The 12,551-nt window shown below is 42.0% G+C and overlaps 1 protein-coding gene across 4 annotated transcripts in view; it reads right to left on the minus strand.

Moving 5' to 3' along the window:
• The window catches only part of KIF20B (kinesin family member 20B), a 126,526-nt gene that overhangs the window by 24,038 nt on the left and 89,937 nt on the right, over window positions 1–12,551 (minus strand). For 3 of the 4 annotated variants that reach the window (XM_089692768.1, XM_089692767.1, XM_089692769.1), the window contains exons 26-29: window positions 11,801–11,956; window positions 7,750–7,926; window positions 2,236–2,361; window positions 1,096–1,212 (exon numbers count right to left, since the gene is read on the minus strand). In XM_089692768.1, coding sequence (XP_089548894.1) covers window positions 1,096–1,212; window positions 2,236–2,361; window positions 7,750–7,926; window positions 11,801–11,956 — 576 coding nt within the window. The remainder of the gene's footprint in view (window positions 1–1,095; window positions 1,213–2,235; window positions 2,362–7,749; window positions 7,927–11,800; window positions 11,957–12,551) is intronic. The other variant, XM_089692770.1, reaches the window with a different exon arrangement.

Genomic DNA, 12,551 nt, shown 5'->3' on the forward strand with positions numbered 1-12,551 from the left:
TTAACAAGAGACTGAACTACATTAATAATCTTTATGATAAATTTTCTAAAGAGGAACTGTTACAGATGCTGATAATATTGATTATAAGCAGTAGAGAACCGATGGCTCATTGAGCGTTGATGGTTTCCCCACCCTAGTATAAAAATTTGCAAGCTCCTTACAACCCTCAGGCTATGGGGACTTGAACAGGTAGAGGCGTGTGGATGTGGGCATTTGTTAAGGTCAATAGACCCTCTTGTACTTATTAGTCCCAGCAGTGTCACAGCCAGACCAAGATAAGACATGTGGACGCAGTTTGTATGGGTGGTGTTTTATACACTTTTGCGGTTTTTTATATTGGTGAGGTATAAGGCACTGTGTTAATTTTATGTAATTTATGCTATTTAAGCAATATCTTGTACAAATAATCTACAATAGACAAGTGAAGCCACATCTGTCGAACAAAATAAGTGGTTATTCAGAATAAGACAGGGTCTTCTAAACCTGGGTTCTTGATTACTTTTTGTATGCAGTCTGTATAGGGGGAATAACATACTTACAGTGAAGCCTACATTTCTACATGGTAAAAAAGAAAGCCTAGGAGCAGGCAATGGCATGTATGAGAACAGGCCTACCAGATTCAACAAGTAATCCAGCAGGGTAGTCCCTTAAAGGGTAACTATAATGAATTTGAAGTCATTATTTTTAAGGGTATATGTTTAGATTCTAAGAATATATGTTTATTTTAACAAGTTCAAAAACTTTATTTTAGGAATAAACACTTAATAAAGGATGCACCCTCATAACATAGGAATTACAGAGCACTATTTTTTCTACAATGAGCATAGCATAAGATGTTAACCTTCAGACTCTCTCTGGCTGAACTCAACTGTACAGTTGAACAAAGAGGGCAGAGAAATTAAGAGCAACTGCTTGGACTCTTTTACGTGGGATGTTTCCATACAAGCTTATGTATTATGCTGCACTGAAATGGCCCCCTCTTGAGAACACTCTCCTCTGAAAGGATTCTCCCTTTCATCTTTTTAAAAATAACACTGCAAGTATATGTACACTGTAATTGTTTTTCCCATATATATTTCCTATTCAGTTACTAACCTGACTGTTACTCGTGGAGACATCACTTCTTACAGAAGAATAACCCTTCCTGTTATCTCTGCTTAACAAATTGGCTGATTTAGGTTGTTCAGTGGTCTGCATTTGTACCTTCTCCACCTGTATATTAAACAAAGATCAGTGCTGTAGATTGATCATTATTTTACTAAATGCCAGAAGTAGTATGCATGTCTGTTGTCTATACCACTTGATAGACTTTTGTGCAACCATTCAAATACAATAGTTACAGCACATTATCAGATTGTACCTACTAAACAAAACAAGGAGGCATGTGGTAGAGGGTTCTGTTAATAATCAACTGCCATCATCCAAATATGCTTCCTGTAATTCTCCTCCTGCTCTGTTCAGCTGCTAGAAAGACTAACTCCTTGTACTCTTTTATCAGAGTACAGATATCCCACTCCTCTTCCACCCTTGATACAGAGCTGGGTGCCTGCAGAGTCAATCGCCATACCTGTCACATAGGAGTGGGGAGAGAGTCCTAAACCATACAAAATCTCTGATTAGATCAACAGTTTACCTAGGGCTTCTTATATAAAATCCAATGGGCAAATGAAGCAGCAGGAAAACAAATGAAAAGTATAAATAGCACAAAGCTGGTGTAAGTGAACATGGTTGATTTTCCTTGCACAGGTAACGCAAAGGCTCACTTCAAAAATCGACCATACAAAGATGATCATTTCACATCATGAAAGTTACCAAAAAGCCCAGAGGGGTTTCAAATGCTTCTAAATCAAGGCTAGAGTAAGGTACCCCTGCACATTATTAGCTTCCAATGTGTGTGTGGGGGGGCATATTTCATGATGTTTTCTACAGAAAGGAAGCACTAGCCACTAAAACTGGAAGTGGCAGTTCAAAGATAATGTCCAAAGACCAGTAAACAATGGCAATTAAACTTCAAATTACTGCAATCAGATCAGTAACAAATATTGTATAACAAATAGGGACCACACTGCAACTTTTTGTTGTCACCGTTACTTTTTACATGTTACAAATCCCTCTTCTCATTGGAAGTCTCTCTCACCAGTTTTCCTTTTTTCTTACTAAAATAAAAATACATTTTCTGCACGTTCACATAAAATCACATCTCTGCAGTGCATTATTAGTTTTATCAGTACTTACCATTTCCACTGTAGTGGCAGATGAGGATGGTTTATGTTCCACTTCTAAGAGTTTCTTCTGCAGCTCTTTGATGGTGTCTTCACTAGCAGCCAGCTGCCTCTTCATTTCTTCCAGAAGTGTAAAATCCTATAGTAGAATTTGGCTAGTCAACCAAGTAGTCTTGAAACAAATGCTTTTTGTATTGATAGAAAAAGTGAACCCTTTACCCACCATCATAGCAGTACACACTTCCCACACAAGCAAAGGAGGGATGCTTTTTTTTTTTTTTTAAACTTTTTTTTAGTACAGTGAGACAAAGCCTTCAAGTATCAGTTGAAAGTTCATCTTTATAACAAAAATAATAAATGCACTTTTTTTGCAGGTAAAAAAATGTGCATTTATTATTTTTTGTCGCAGGAGCCTCTAAAGCATGCATGTCTCCTGCAGATCTGTCCGTATATATGCTTGCCCCTACGGGATGTAAGGGCAAGCAGATATACTGTCAGAAAGACCCAGTGCACTACCACAGCGCTCCACAGTGCCGTGGTAGTCTACTGAGAACCACAAGCCAACAGCCGCTAATGCTGTCGGGACTTGCCATTTCATATTCAAAATGAATAAGTGATGCAGCCAGAGCCCCTCATGGCTACGTTTTTTTTTTTAAAAAAGAAGGTCCCAGCTAGCTGTCAAAGCAGGGGAGCGGTGGCCGGTGCATTCATAACATGTTACACCCTGAATATGGGTGTAACATGTAAGGAGAAGTGAACTTATCCTTTATAGAAACAAAAAAACATGTTATACTTACCTGCTTTGTGCAGTGGTTTTGCACAGAGCAGCCCCAATCCTCCTCTTCTTGGATCCACTGCCATTCCCAAGCCCTGTGCAGCTTAGCCCACCCCCTATCCTCACTGGCTGTGATTGAAAGCAATGGGAGCTGCTGTGTCTCAGCCAATGAGGAGAGAGGGATCCTGGAGCGCAGAGTTTCCATGCACAGCGTTGAACTGAGATTGGGCTCAGGTAAGTATTAGGGTGGCGGGCAGAAGGCACAGGTGCACATTAATCCCCACTGCCAGTAGCTTGTTAAACTCAGAGGCTGACTGCTGCCTACATCTGTGTCTGCTCAGGTCCATATTTTTTTTTTTTTTTTTTTACACAGAACCAGAATGAATCCTTTTCCATTTAGATGGGTCTGAACGGATGTAAACAAATGCTGTCCATTTACGACCCCTCGTGTTAGTTTTTAGGCAAGAATCATTTTTCATTCATACTTTTGTCACCTATAATTAGATTCTTCAACACCTAAAAAAAAAAAAAAAAAAAAAAAAAAAAAAAAAAAAAAAGATGCAAACTGAACTGAAGACAAATGTGCAATCTGATGTACACTGATGCAACCTGAATCAGTATTCAACAGTTTTTCTTAGCAAAAAAGATGTGACTGAACTGATAAAGCCCACGTCAAAAGGACCTTTAGGGAAATGGTTGCAGCCACATACTAAAATTGTATTTTTATGTTTATTACCTTTTTAAAGCTTATATATAAGTAATACTAGTTCATACTGTCACGCAAATCATTCAATATTCTAATATTAAAAAAAATTTATACTTGATGTAAAATTTCTTGAGTCCATTGAGGGACACAAATTCAGAAAGTGGCAGGGTTAGGCCTCATTCACGCGACCGTAAAAATGTTACTGATGTTATTACAAGTGTTTTCTAGCAGAAAAGATCCAGTGTAATGATCAGTAAATCACTTGCTTATAGATGTGTTTTAATGCGTGTATTGCTTTTATGATAATTTATTTTCCCCTTTGCTTAGACCCAATTTATGCATTTACGAATGTGTATACATACGTTTAAATGCGCAAATGGGTAAAACGCATGTTTGTAGATGCAGATTTTTGGATTCTGTGTTATGGATCAGAAAGCAGCTCATGTTTATGCACCTGTATGAATGGCTCCAGTAAAAACAAAGCAGTTGCATTCTGATCCATAATCAAAAAGCACTTGTATAAAAGTGCTTTTTTTAAAGGCCGTGTGAATGAAGCCTTATACTGACACCTACAGGAGGACTGGACAACGGCAAAAAAATAATTGTGGGCCAGCCCAGCTTAATCCAAGCATGCCACACTTTCGTGACAAGCAGTACCAAGAGCAAGACAATACACAGAGGTCGTGTCTCTCAATAGACTTCAAGAAAAGCACAAAAATCTGATTTTCTTTTCCATTAAGGCTCCATTCACACTTGTGTGATCCAAAGTTGTGTGATTTTCCATTGGGACTTTACATTACAACTTTTATGCAACTTTGGCTGGGTGCGACTTGGAAGTGGCTGTTGACTGTTGCATAGCTGTCAAATTGCTAACATTAAGATGTGACTTTACATAGTAGTTTATGGCACTCAAGTTGCATGAAATTTGCATCAAAGTAATGCAGGAACCTTTTTAACCGCCTCCCACCCGCCATATAAGGAAATGATGGGCGCAAGGCGGTTCTCTCATTCTGGGAGGACGTCATATGACGTCCTCCCACTGTAACCGCGCGTGTACACCCCCAGGGGCGCGCAGTGAGCAATCGGTGGAGTGATCACCGATCAGCGGAAATAGCCGATAACTTCGGCTCTGTCATGTGATCAGCTGTGTCCAATCACAGCTGATTGCATGTAAAAAGGGAAATGCCAGCTATCGGCATTTCTCTCCTCACGAGCTGTCACGCCAAACAGATCGCGAGGAGAGCCGGTAACTGGCGTTCCTCAGAGGGGACATCTACACTGATCATCAGGGCACTGATGATCAGTGCCCTGATGATCAGTGTAGACCCATCAGTGCTATCTGTCAGTGCCCATCTGAGCTGTCTTTCAGTGCCAACTATCAGTGCCAGTCAGTGCCATATATGAGTGCTGCCTTTCAGTGCCCATCAGTGATGTCTGTGAATGCCCATCAGTGCCGCCTACCAGTGCCCCCTTATCAGTGCAGCCTACCAGTGCCCATCAGTGCAGCCTCATTAGCGCACATCAGCGAAGGAGAAAAATTACTCATTCACAAAATGTTTTAACAAACTAAAAAAAAAAACTTTTTTTTCCCCTAAATTTTCAGTTGTTTTAGGTTTATCAAAAAATAAAAAAAACCCAGAGGTGATTAAATACCACCAAAAGAAAGCTCTGTCTCAAAAAAATGATAAACATTTCATATGGGTGCAGTATTGCATGATCGTGCAATTGTAACAGCGCTGAAAACTGAAAATTGGCCTAGGCAGGAAGGGCGTGAAAGTGCCAGGTAGGCAAGTGGTTAAAGTTGCTGCAATTTTAGGTCACATAGATTTTAATGACTTCCACTGAAATACATGTGCTGAAACTTGTCATGCGACTTCAAGTGTCCAAAGTAGCATGACAAGTAAAAAGTGTGAATGGAGCCTAAGGGACACAGGAATTCAGAAACTGCCAGGATGTTTAAAAGCAATCCAACTATAGGTTGAGAATCAGACCACTAAAACAATAAAAAAAACAATAGCTCTAGGGACTGCCTGCAGCTCATGGAACCCCACTTGAAGGACTTTTTGCTTAAAGTATGGGCATCAGAACAGGTTTGACCATCCACCTGGGAAAACTTCAAAGTCATGTAAACAGAAGACCAGATGACATGTCTTGCAAATCTGGGAAACCGTTGCTTGACACCAAAAAAGCTCAAGAAGCACTCACAGATCCAGTAGAGTGCATCTTCACAAGAAAGGGTGAATACGATTTTTGAGACCATCATTTTGCATGACTACCTGTCTGAGCCACCCAGAAATGGTGGAAAAAGCAGAAACAATTAAGCCAAACAGTCCTCCTCATTTTAACTGGTAAGAGATTCATGAATTCATTTGAAAAATAAGATGGCAGACCACTAACAACCCATCTATAGTGTGGATGTGAGCCCCAAATGTGTTATTATGATCAACTGCCATAGTTAGCAGATCCCTTTGAGGGCCTTAGTCCAATCCGCTAGGGACTGGCAGACTAAAATCATGGCTAAGGTAGTTTGCAGTACAGAGCCTAAGCAAAAGAATAAAGTTCTATGACGGTCCTCTAGTTCCTTGTCAAATGTGTCCTTAAACACAGATACATCCTCCTGTCAAGATTGGATGCTGCCAGATCCACAGTGGGGGCAGTCCACCATTTAACAAATTCCTCTTCAAATGAGTACAGAGCTGATAGCGGTTTGGGAAGGGAAAACAACTTGTCAGGTTTCCACCAGTCTCCAAGAAGGAAGATTGCGAACAGAGGGTGCAACAGCCTTAGCAGGCTTGATTACCCAAAGACTGGGGACAGCACTGGTAGAAGCTACGGGCAGATCCTTGATCTTTGAGGTGGTGCATACTGCATCAATGAGAGTCAAGGCAATCTCTAGGTTTGTGAGTAATAGCAAAATCGTGCAACTTCTCACGTGTTGGATCATCCATTAAGGACTGAAGAAATTCATCCCCAGCCTTGGTGGCTGAAGGGTCAGAGGCTGCTAATTCTGCATGTAGGTCACATAAGGATTCTGTAGGGAATGCTTGTGGGTTTTGTAGTCAGAGCCAGCAATATAATTACCATTTGGTTCATGAAATCCTGCAAGACGGAGTTGAAATCCTGGGATAAACCAAAGGAAGGGGCCACACCACAGTAAAGACTCAAAAGATTGCATAGGCTCAAGTAGAGGACAAAATTCTGGGGCATCAGTGTCAGGGACCTCAGGGGAACACAGTAGGCAGCACCAGAAACGCTACTCGAGAGTGAAGCACCCAGGAAGGTGGGACTGTCCCCAGTGCATCTAGGATCTTATATGTTGCTCTGCAAGGAGGAAACAATGTAGCTCGGGGTACAAGCCTAGACTTCAAATAAACAAACCCAGTTGTTGGGTAGTAGAAGAAAGTTAGGGGGGGGAAGGTAATCAAATCACTGTAGGTGGGAAGAACAGAGAAGAGGTCAGCTCAGTGGGATGTATCATGAATCTTGATTAAAGAAAAAAGTCAGCTAACAAAAAGGTTAGAGGATTCTCAGCACAGCAGAGAAAAGACAACCATCCTAGCACACTTGAAGAAAAAAAATCTGAAACATGTTGGAAACAGGAGGTGTTATACTGGTTTGTTGGTCAGTGTCCAATCCCCCTGTAGGTGGCAGTATGACCCCAACAATTTATGAATTTCTGTGTCCCTCAGTGGACAAGATAAAGCATTTCCTTTTCAATCTAGAGCTCACCATGCTTTTCCTATAATTGTGCTATTGGAAGCAGATTACAATTTATTGTTAGGGTTTCCAAGTATTGCAATTCTTTCTGTTCTGAGTTATATGCTCTTTCCCTGTACCATGCACATAGCCAGAGGTCAAATCATCTCTAGAATGAAATGTGATGTTTGCATCACCTACCAACTGTGAATCAGTGCTATTAAACCTCTCCAATTAACCAAGAGTCCACAAATTAAATTATTTCTATTTTGACTGGACTCCAAGAATTGTATAGAATGAAGCAGTGAAAGAGAAGACAAATTCTGAAATTCTGTCTTTACTAATCTCACCTCACGGTTTTGTGCATGGTTAGATTTTTTTAAATTTTCGATTTCTCGCTCTTTTTCAGCATTGCTGGACAGCAGGTTTTTAAGCTGGATTTCAAGTGCTGAAACAAGTGTGTCCCTCTCGTTGCGCCAGTTCTGAAGAGTACTATCCTTCTCAGCCAACTGAGTTGAGAGTTGCTCCTGGAAGAAAAGAAAAAAATGCAATATTTTATGAATTGGAAAAAAAAAAAAAAAAAAAATACCTTCAAAACCAAAGTTTCTATTTCAGAATTCAACTCAATATAAAATACATTGCTTGTCAACTTGCCTCCTGTGGATTCTCTGCAAGTAAACAGAGCAGTTATGGCCAGTGGAGGGGATTCTATGTGTATCTAAGGGCAAAATGCTTTTTTGAGGTTTAGATGGTGTAGGGTTAGAACCACAGCCCATGTTTTTTTGACGTTTAAGTATAATACTGTATCTACTTACTATGTGATGAACCAGGATGCGCCATCCTTTTTACTGTACCAGTGAATGTGCAATTACAGCCGTAAAACATAATTTTGCACAGAGCAGCCCCAATCCTCCTCTTCTGGGGTCCTCTAGCCATTGCTCTCGATTCCAAGAAGCCATTTTGGTCCCATTTAGCTATATCTAGGTGAGAACGTTCGAAAACTTCCAATTTTTTTTTATCCCAAAAACAAAACAGTTGAAACCTTTTCTCCCTAAAGGGCTCATTCAGCCTACTGAACGACATAGATTGGATGTTGCTCCACTTCCTTAAACTGAACCTCTCCAAAACCAAGCTCCTAGTCTTCCCCCCAGCCTGCGCACCCCCCCCCCCCCCCCACTGACTTCTCCACCACATCCAACCATGCCACCATCAAGCCCACCCCGCAAGCCAGAGTACTTGGTGTCATAATAGACTCCAATCGATCCTTCCAGCCCCAAGTCCAATCGCTAACAAACTCATGCAGACTCCACCTCCGCAACATCACCAAAATACACCCATTCCTAACCCCAGAAACTACTAAGCAACTCATCCACTCCCTCATCATATCACGACTCGATTACTGCAACTCCCTCCTCACTGGCCTGCCTCACCACAGGCTATCCCCATTTCAGTCAATCCTGAATACGGCGGCCAGACTCATCCACCTTACCAACCTCTCCGTTTCCGCCACCCCCCTCTGCCAATCCCTCCACTGGCTTCCGATTGCCCAACGGATCAAATTCAAACTGCCAACACTGACATACAAAGCTGTCCATAATTTTGCCCCAAACTACATCACCGACCGAATATCCAAATACAACCCAAAACACACTCTCCGCTCATCACAAGACTTCCTTCTCTCTAGTTCTCTGATCTCCTCCTCCCATGCCCGCCTCCAGGACATCACCCATCCTCTGGAACTCCCTACCCCAATACATCAGACTATCACCTACTCTCCTCTCCTTTAGGCGCACCCTAAAAACCCACCTCTTCAGGGAAGCCTACCCCACCCTCTGCTAACTGCCGATCTCCTCCACTCTTCCTACCACTCCATCCCCCACAGCATTTCCTCCCGTACCACTATCCCCTCCCTCCTAGATTGTACGCGCCAAGGAGCAGGGCCCTCGAACCTCTTGTGTTTTGCACTGTATTGTTATTGTACTGTCTCATGTATTGTCCCCCATTGCAATGTACAGCGCTGAGCGAATTGTTGGCGCTATATAAATACTGTATAATAATAATAATTCACTTTAGCGGTTGAGCTGCACATTTACTGCTCCAAAACAGCTACCAGCTTTAGCTGCAGAGGAAGCAGTTGAGGGTGTACTCTGCTTTGCAGCAGGAATATTATCTAGTCACTTTTGGAGGGTGCTACTGCCTGCCGAACATCACCTATTCTACTGGACGAAGTTATGAGGGGCTAGTGCGGGGTTCAAGGGGTTAATGCAGGTAGTGAGGAGACAATACAACTCCTCCTCACCACCTGTCAAACGCTCTCTTAAAAGTGATCCCAGGTGGATTGGTCTTTAGAAAGAAAAGATGATGTGAACAAGACCAAAGTCATATTTACCATACCAAGTTCTAACAGCACTGAAAATGTGTCAAGAGAGATCACTTTCTGAACCAACAATTCTAAGGCTCATAATTTAAGCACATCTATAGCCAAACCTTTTTTCTTTTAGTAGCTACCTCTGATGAAGTCACATGGTGTGTGACGATACACGTGAGGAGGTCAGGTGATGTCAGGGCACCTACATTGTTCTGACAGGCAGGGTCTTGCTCTCCATTGTTTGATTCTGACCGCTGCTTTATGCAGTTTTAACACTATTATCATGTGAGTTCATATGCTTTAATAAATACATACCTTTTAAAGAAGCCTGCTGCACTATGGTCTACTGTGTGGTTGTTGAGCTTTATCCACATTGTTGGCTGTACTGAAATCGGGTGCCATTTGTGAAGGTCCAGTGATGATTCATAAGGGGAAGAGTGCACAGAAGAGCAAGTTGTGTTACCCCCACTAATAGGGGAGATGATTTGTTTGACCTGTGTCCACATACAGGTCCATGCAAGAAGGTGAGAGTCCACCTAGAAGTCTATGTTCACTGTAGTGATTCACATGTATTGAAGATTTACAGCACTGGGATTTTGAGTGCAATCACCAGCAGGAAGATTTTTCACTTATTTGGATATTTTGGAAGAATTGCATTTATTTTTTGTTTCATCATCTTTTTGGGACTATCAGTCACGTTTTTGTTTGTATATTTACATGTACTGATTTATGCTTTCATTTGTTATAACCTGCAACTTATTGGACAGGGCCTCCCAATTCCTTTACATACTGCCAGGTATAAAATTAACCGCCACCCACATATAGTAATGTCTAAGGTTTAATACTCAGTACTGGACTCTAATCTGGTGTACAACAAGGAGCAGCAGGAAAGTGAGCTAAAGTGGAAGGTGAGCTATGACCGGAGAGAGAGGACTGAGCTGCAGAGGATCGACAGAGCTGGGGAACCGGAGCAGGAGAGAAATATAGTGGGAGGTGAGCGGTGACCAAAAAGGAGGATCAGCAGAGATGGGGGTTACTACTGAGTGGGGGAGATCAGCAGAGCTGGAGGTTATTACAGAGTGGGGAATGAGCAGAGCTGGGGGTTATTACAGAGTGGGGAATGAGCAGAGCTGGGGGTTATTACAGAGTGGGGAATGAGCAGAGCTGGGGGTTATTACAGAGTGGGGAATGAGCAGAGCTGGGGGTTATTACAGAGTGGGGAATGAGCAGAGCTGGGGGTTATTACAGAGTGGGGAATGAGCAGAGCTGGGGGTTATTACAGAGTGGGGAATGAGCAGAGCTGGGGGTTATTACAGAGTGGGGAATGAGCAGAGCTGGGGGTTATTACAGAGTGGGGAATGAGCAGAGCTGGGGGTTATTACAGAGTGGGGAATGAGCAGAGCTGGGGGTTATTACAGAGTGGGGAATGAGCAGAGCTGGGGGTTATTACAGAGTGGGGAATGAGCAGAGCTGGGGGTTTTTACAGAGTGGGGAATGAGCAGAGCTGGGGGTTATTACAGAGTGGGGAATCAGCAGAGCTGGGGGTTTTTACAGAGTGGGGAATGAGCAGAGCTGGGGGTTATTACAGAGTGGGGAATCAGCAGAGCTGGGGGTTTTTACAGAGTGGGGAATCAGCAGAGCTGGGAGGTACTACCGAGCATGGGATTTGCTGAACGAATGTACCAATGAGTTGAGGATCGACTGAGTGGGGGTACCACTCAGCTGGGGTTCTACTGGGCCCCTTTAAAACAAATAAAAAATCAACACACACGGAATTTGGCAAGCTTAATTAAAACATAAAAAAAAGCACCACCGAAGCATCAAAAACATATCATAAAAGCATGTTGAAGCGGTAAGCGCTTTATTGTGTGTTAAAGTCAAAGCAAGTCTAAATGAGCCCTAAGTCCACTAGGCTTAACTTTATTATACACTTTGCTATCAGTACTATCCAACCATCTGTCATCATTGGCATGAGTACATCACTCATGAAAGCTACCAAGAGATTACAAACAGCAAACATTACATGTTCTTACCATGTCACTCTGCTGCTTTATGTAACGCTCGCGATCTTCAGCAAATTTTCTCATTTCTTTGTTTCTATGGGTTTCTGACTCTTTAGCCTGGGTTATGAGAGTCTTTTTCTCCTCTAGCCATTTCTTTCTGTCACTGCTATATTTCTCCTCAAACTCCTACAAACAAGTAAAAGTGAATTACAACTGCACACATCACACGCAATCAGCATTTTTAAGCTGAAGCATACCTCAACTCTAGTTTTGTAGGATACTTTGGGGTTCATTTACGAATTTCCATTTATGATTTGATTATCCATGTAAGACAGTGTCACGGATTATGAATCTTCCAACAGAAGTGGAGCAGGGATGTTATAACATTAGAACACATCAAGGCTCTGTAGGCAGGCATAACTTCTTATAATATGGCGTAAGATGGCTATAACAATAGGCAGCAAATCTGAGCACTGCATGCAAGCTACAGCTGCGTAGGCTATGGGATATGGTACAGCTGGAACCCAGGTCTTGTAAAACAATAGAAAAACAGTCCTTCGTTCTATAGAGAAGAAAAATTATCCTTTCACGGCTTACAGCCCAAAGACAATATTGCAATAAATCAGAACCAGTAGTTGTCATGAAAAACATTTGTTAGCAGCTTGAAGTAAGGGCAGAACTTTACATCCCCTATTAGTTCTGTCTGTCCATAGTGACAGCAAGTCGCTCTTTATGCAAAACAGCAACACAAAGTACCATTGTTGTCCTACTTCATATCAAG

This window comes from Staurois parvus, unplaced genomic scaffold (assembly GCF_062004578.1).
Source record: "Staurois parvus isolate SC_StPar_1 unplaced genomic scaffold, SC_StPar_1.0 ptg000604l, whole genome shotgun sequence".
NCBI classification, from domain to species: Eukaryota; Metazoa; Chordata; class Amphibia; order Anura; family Ranidae; genus Staurois; species Staurois parvus.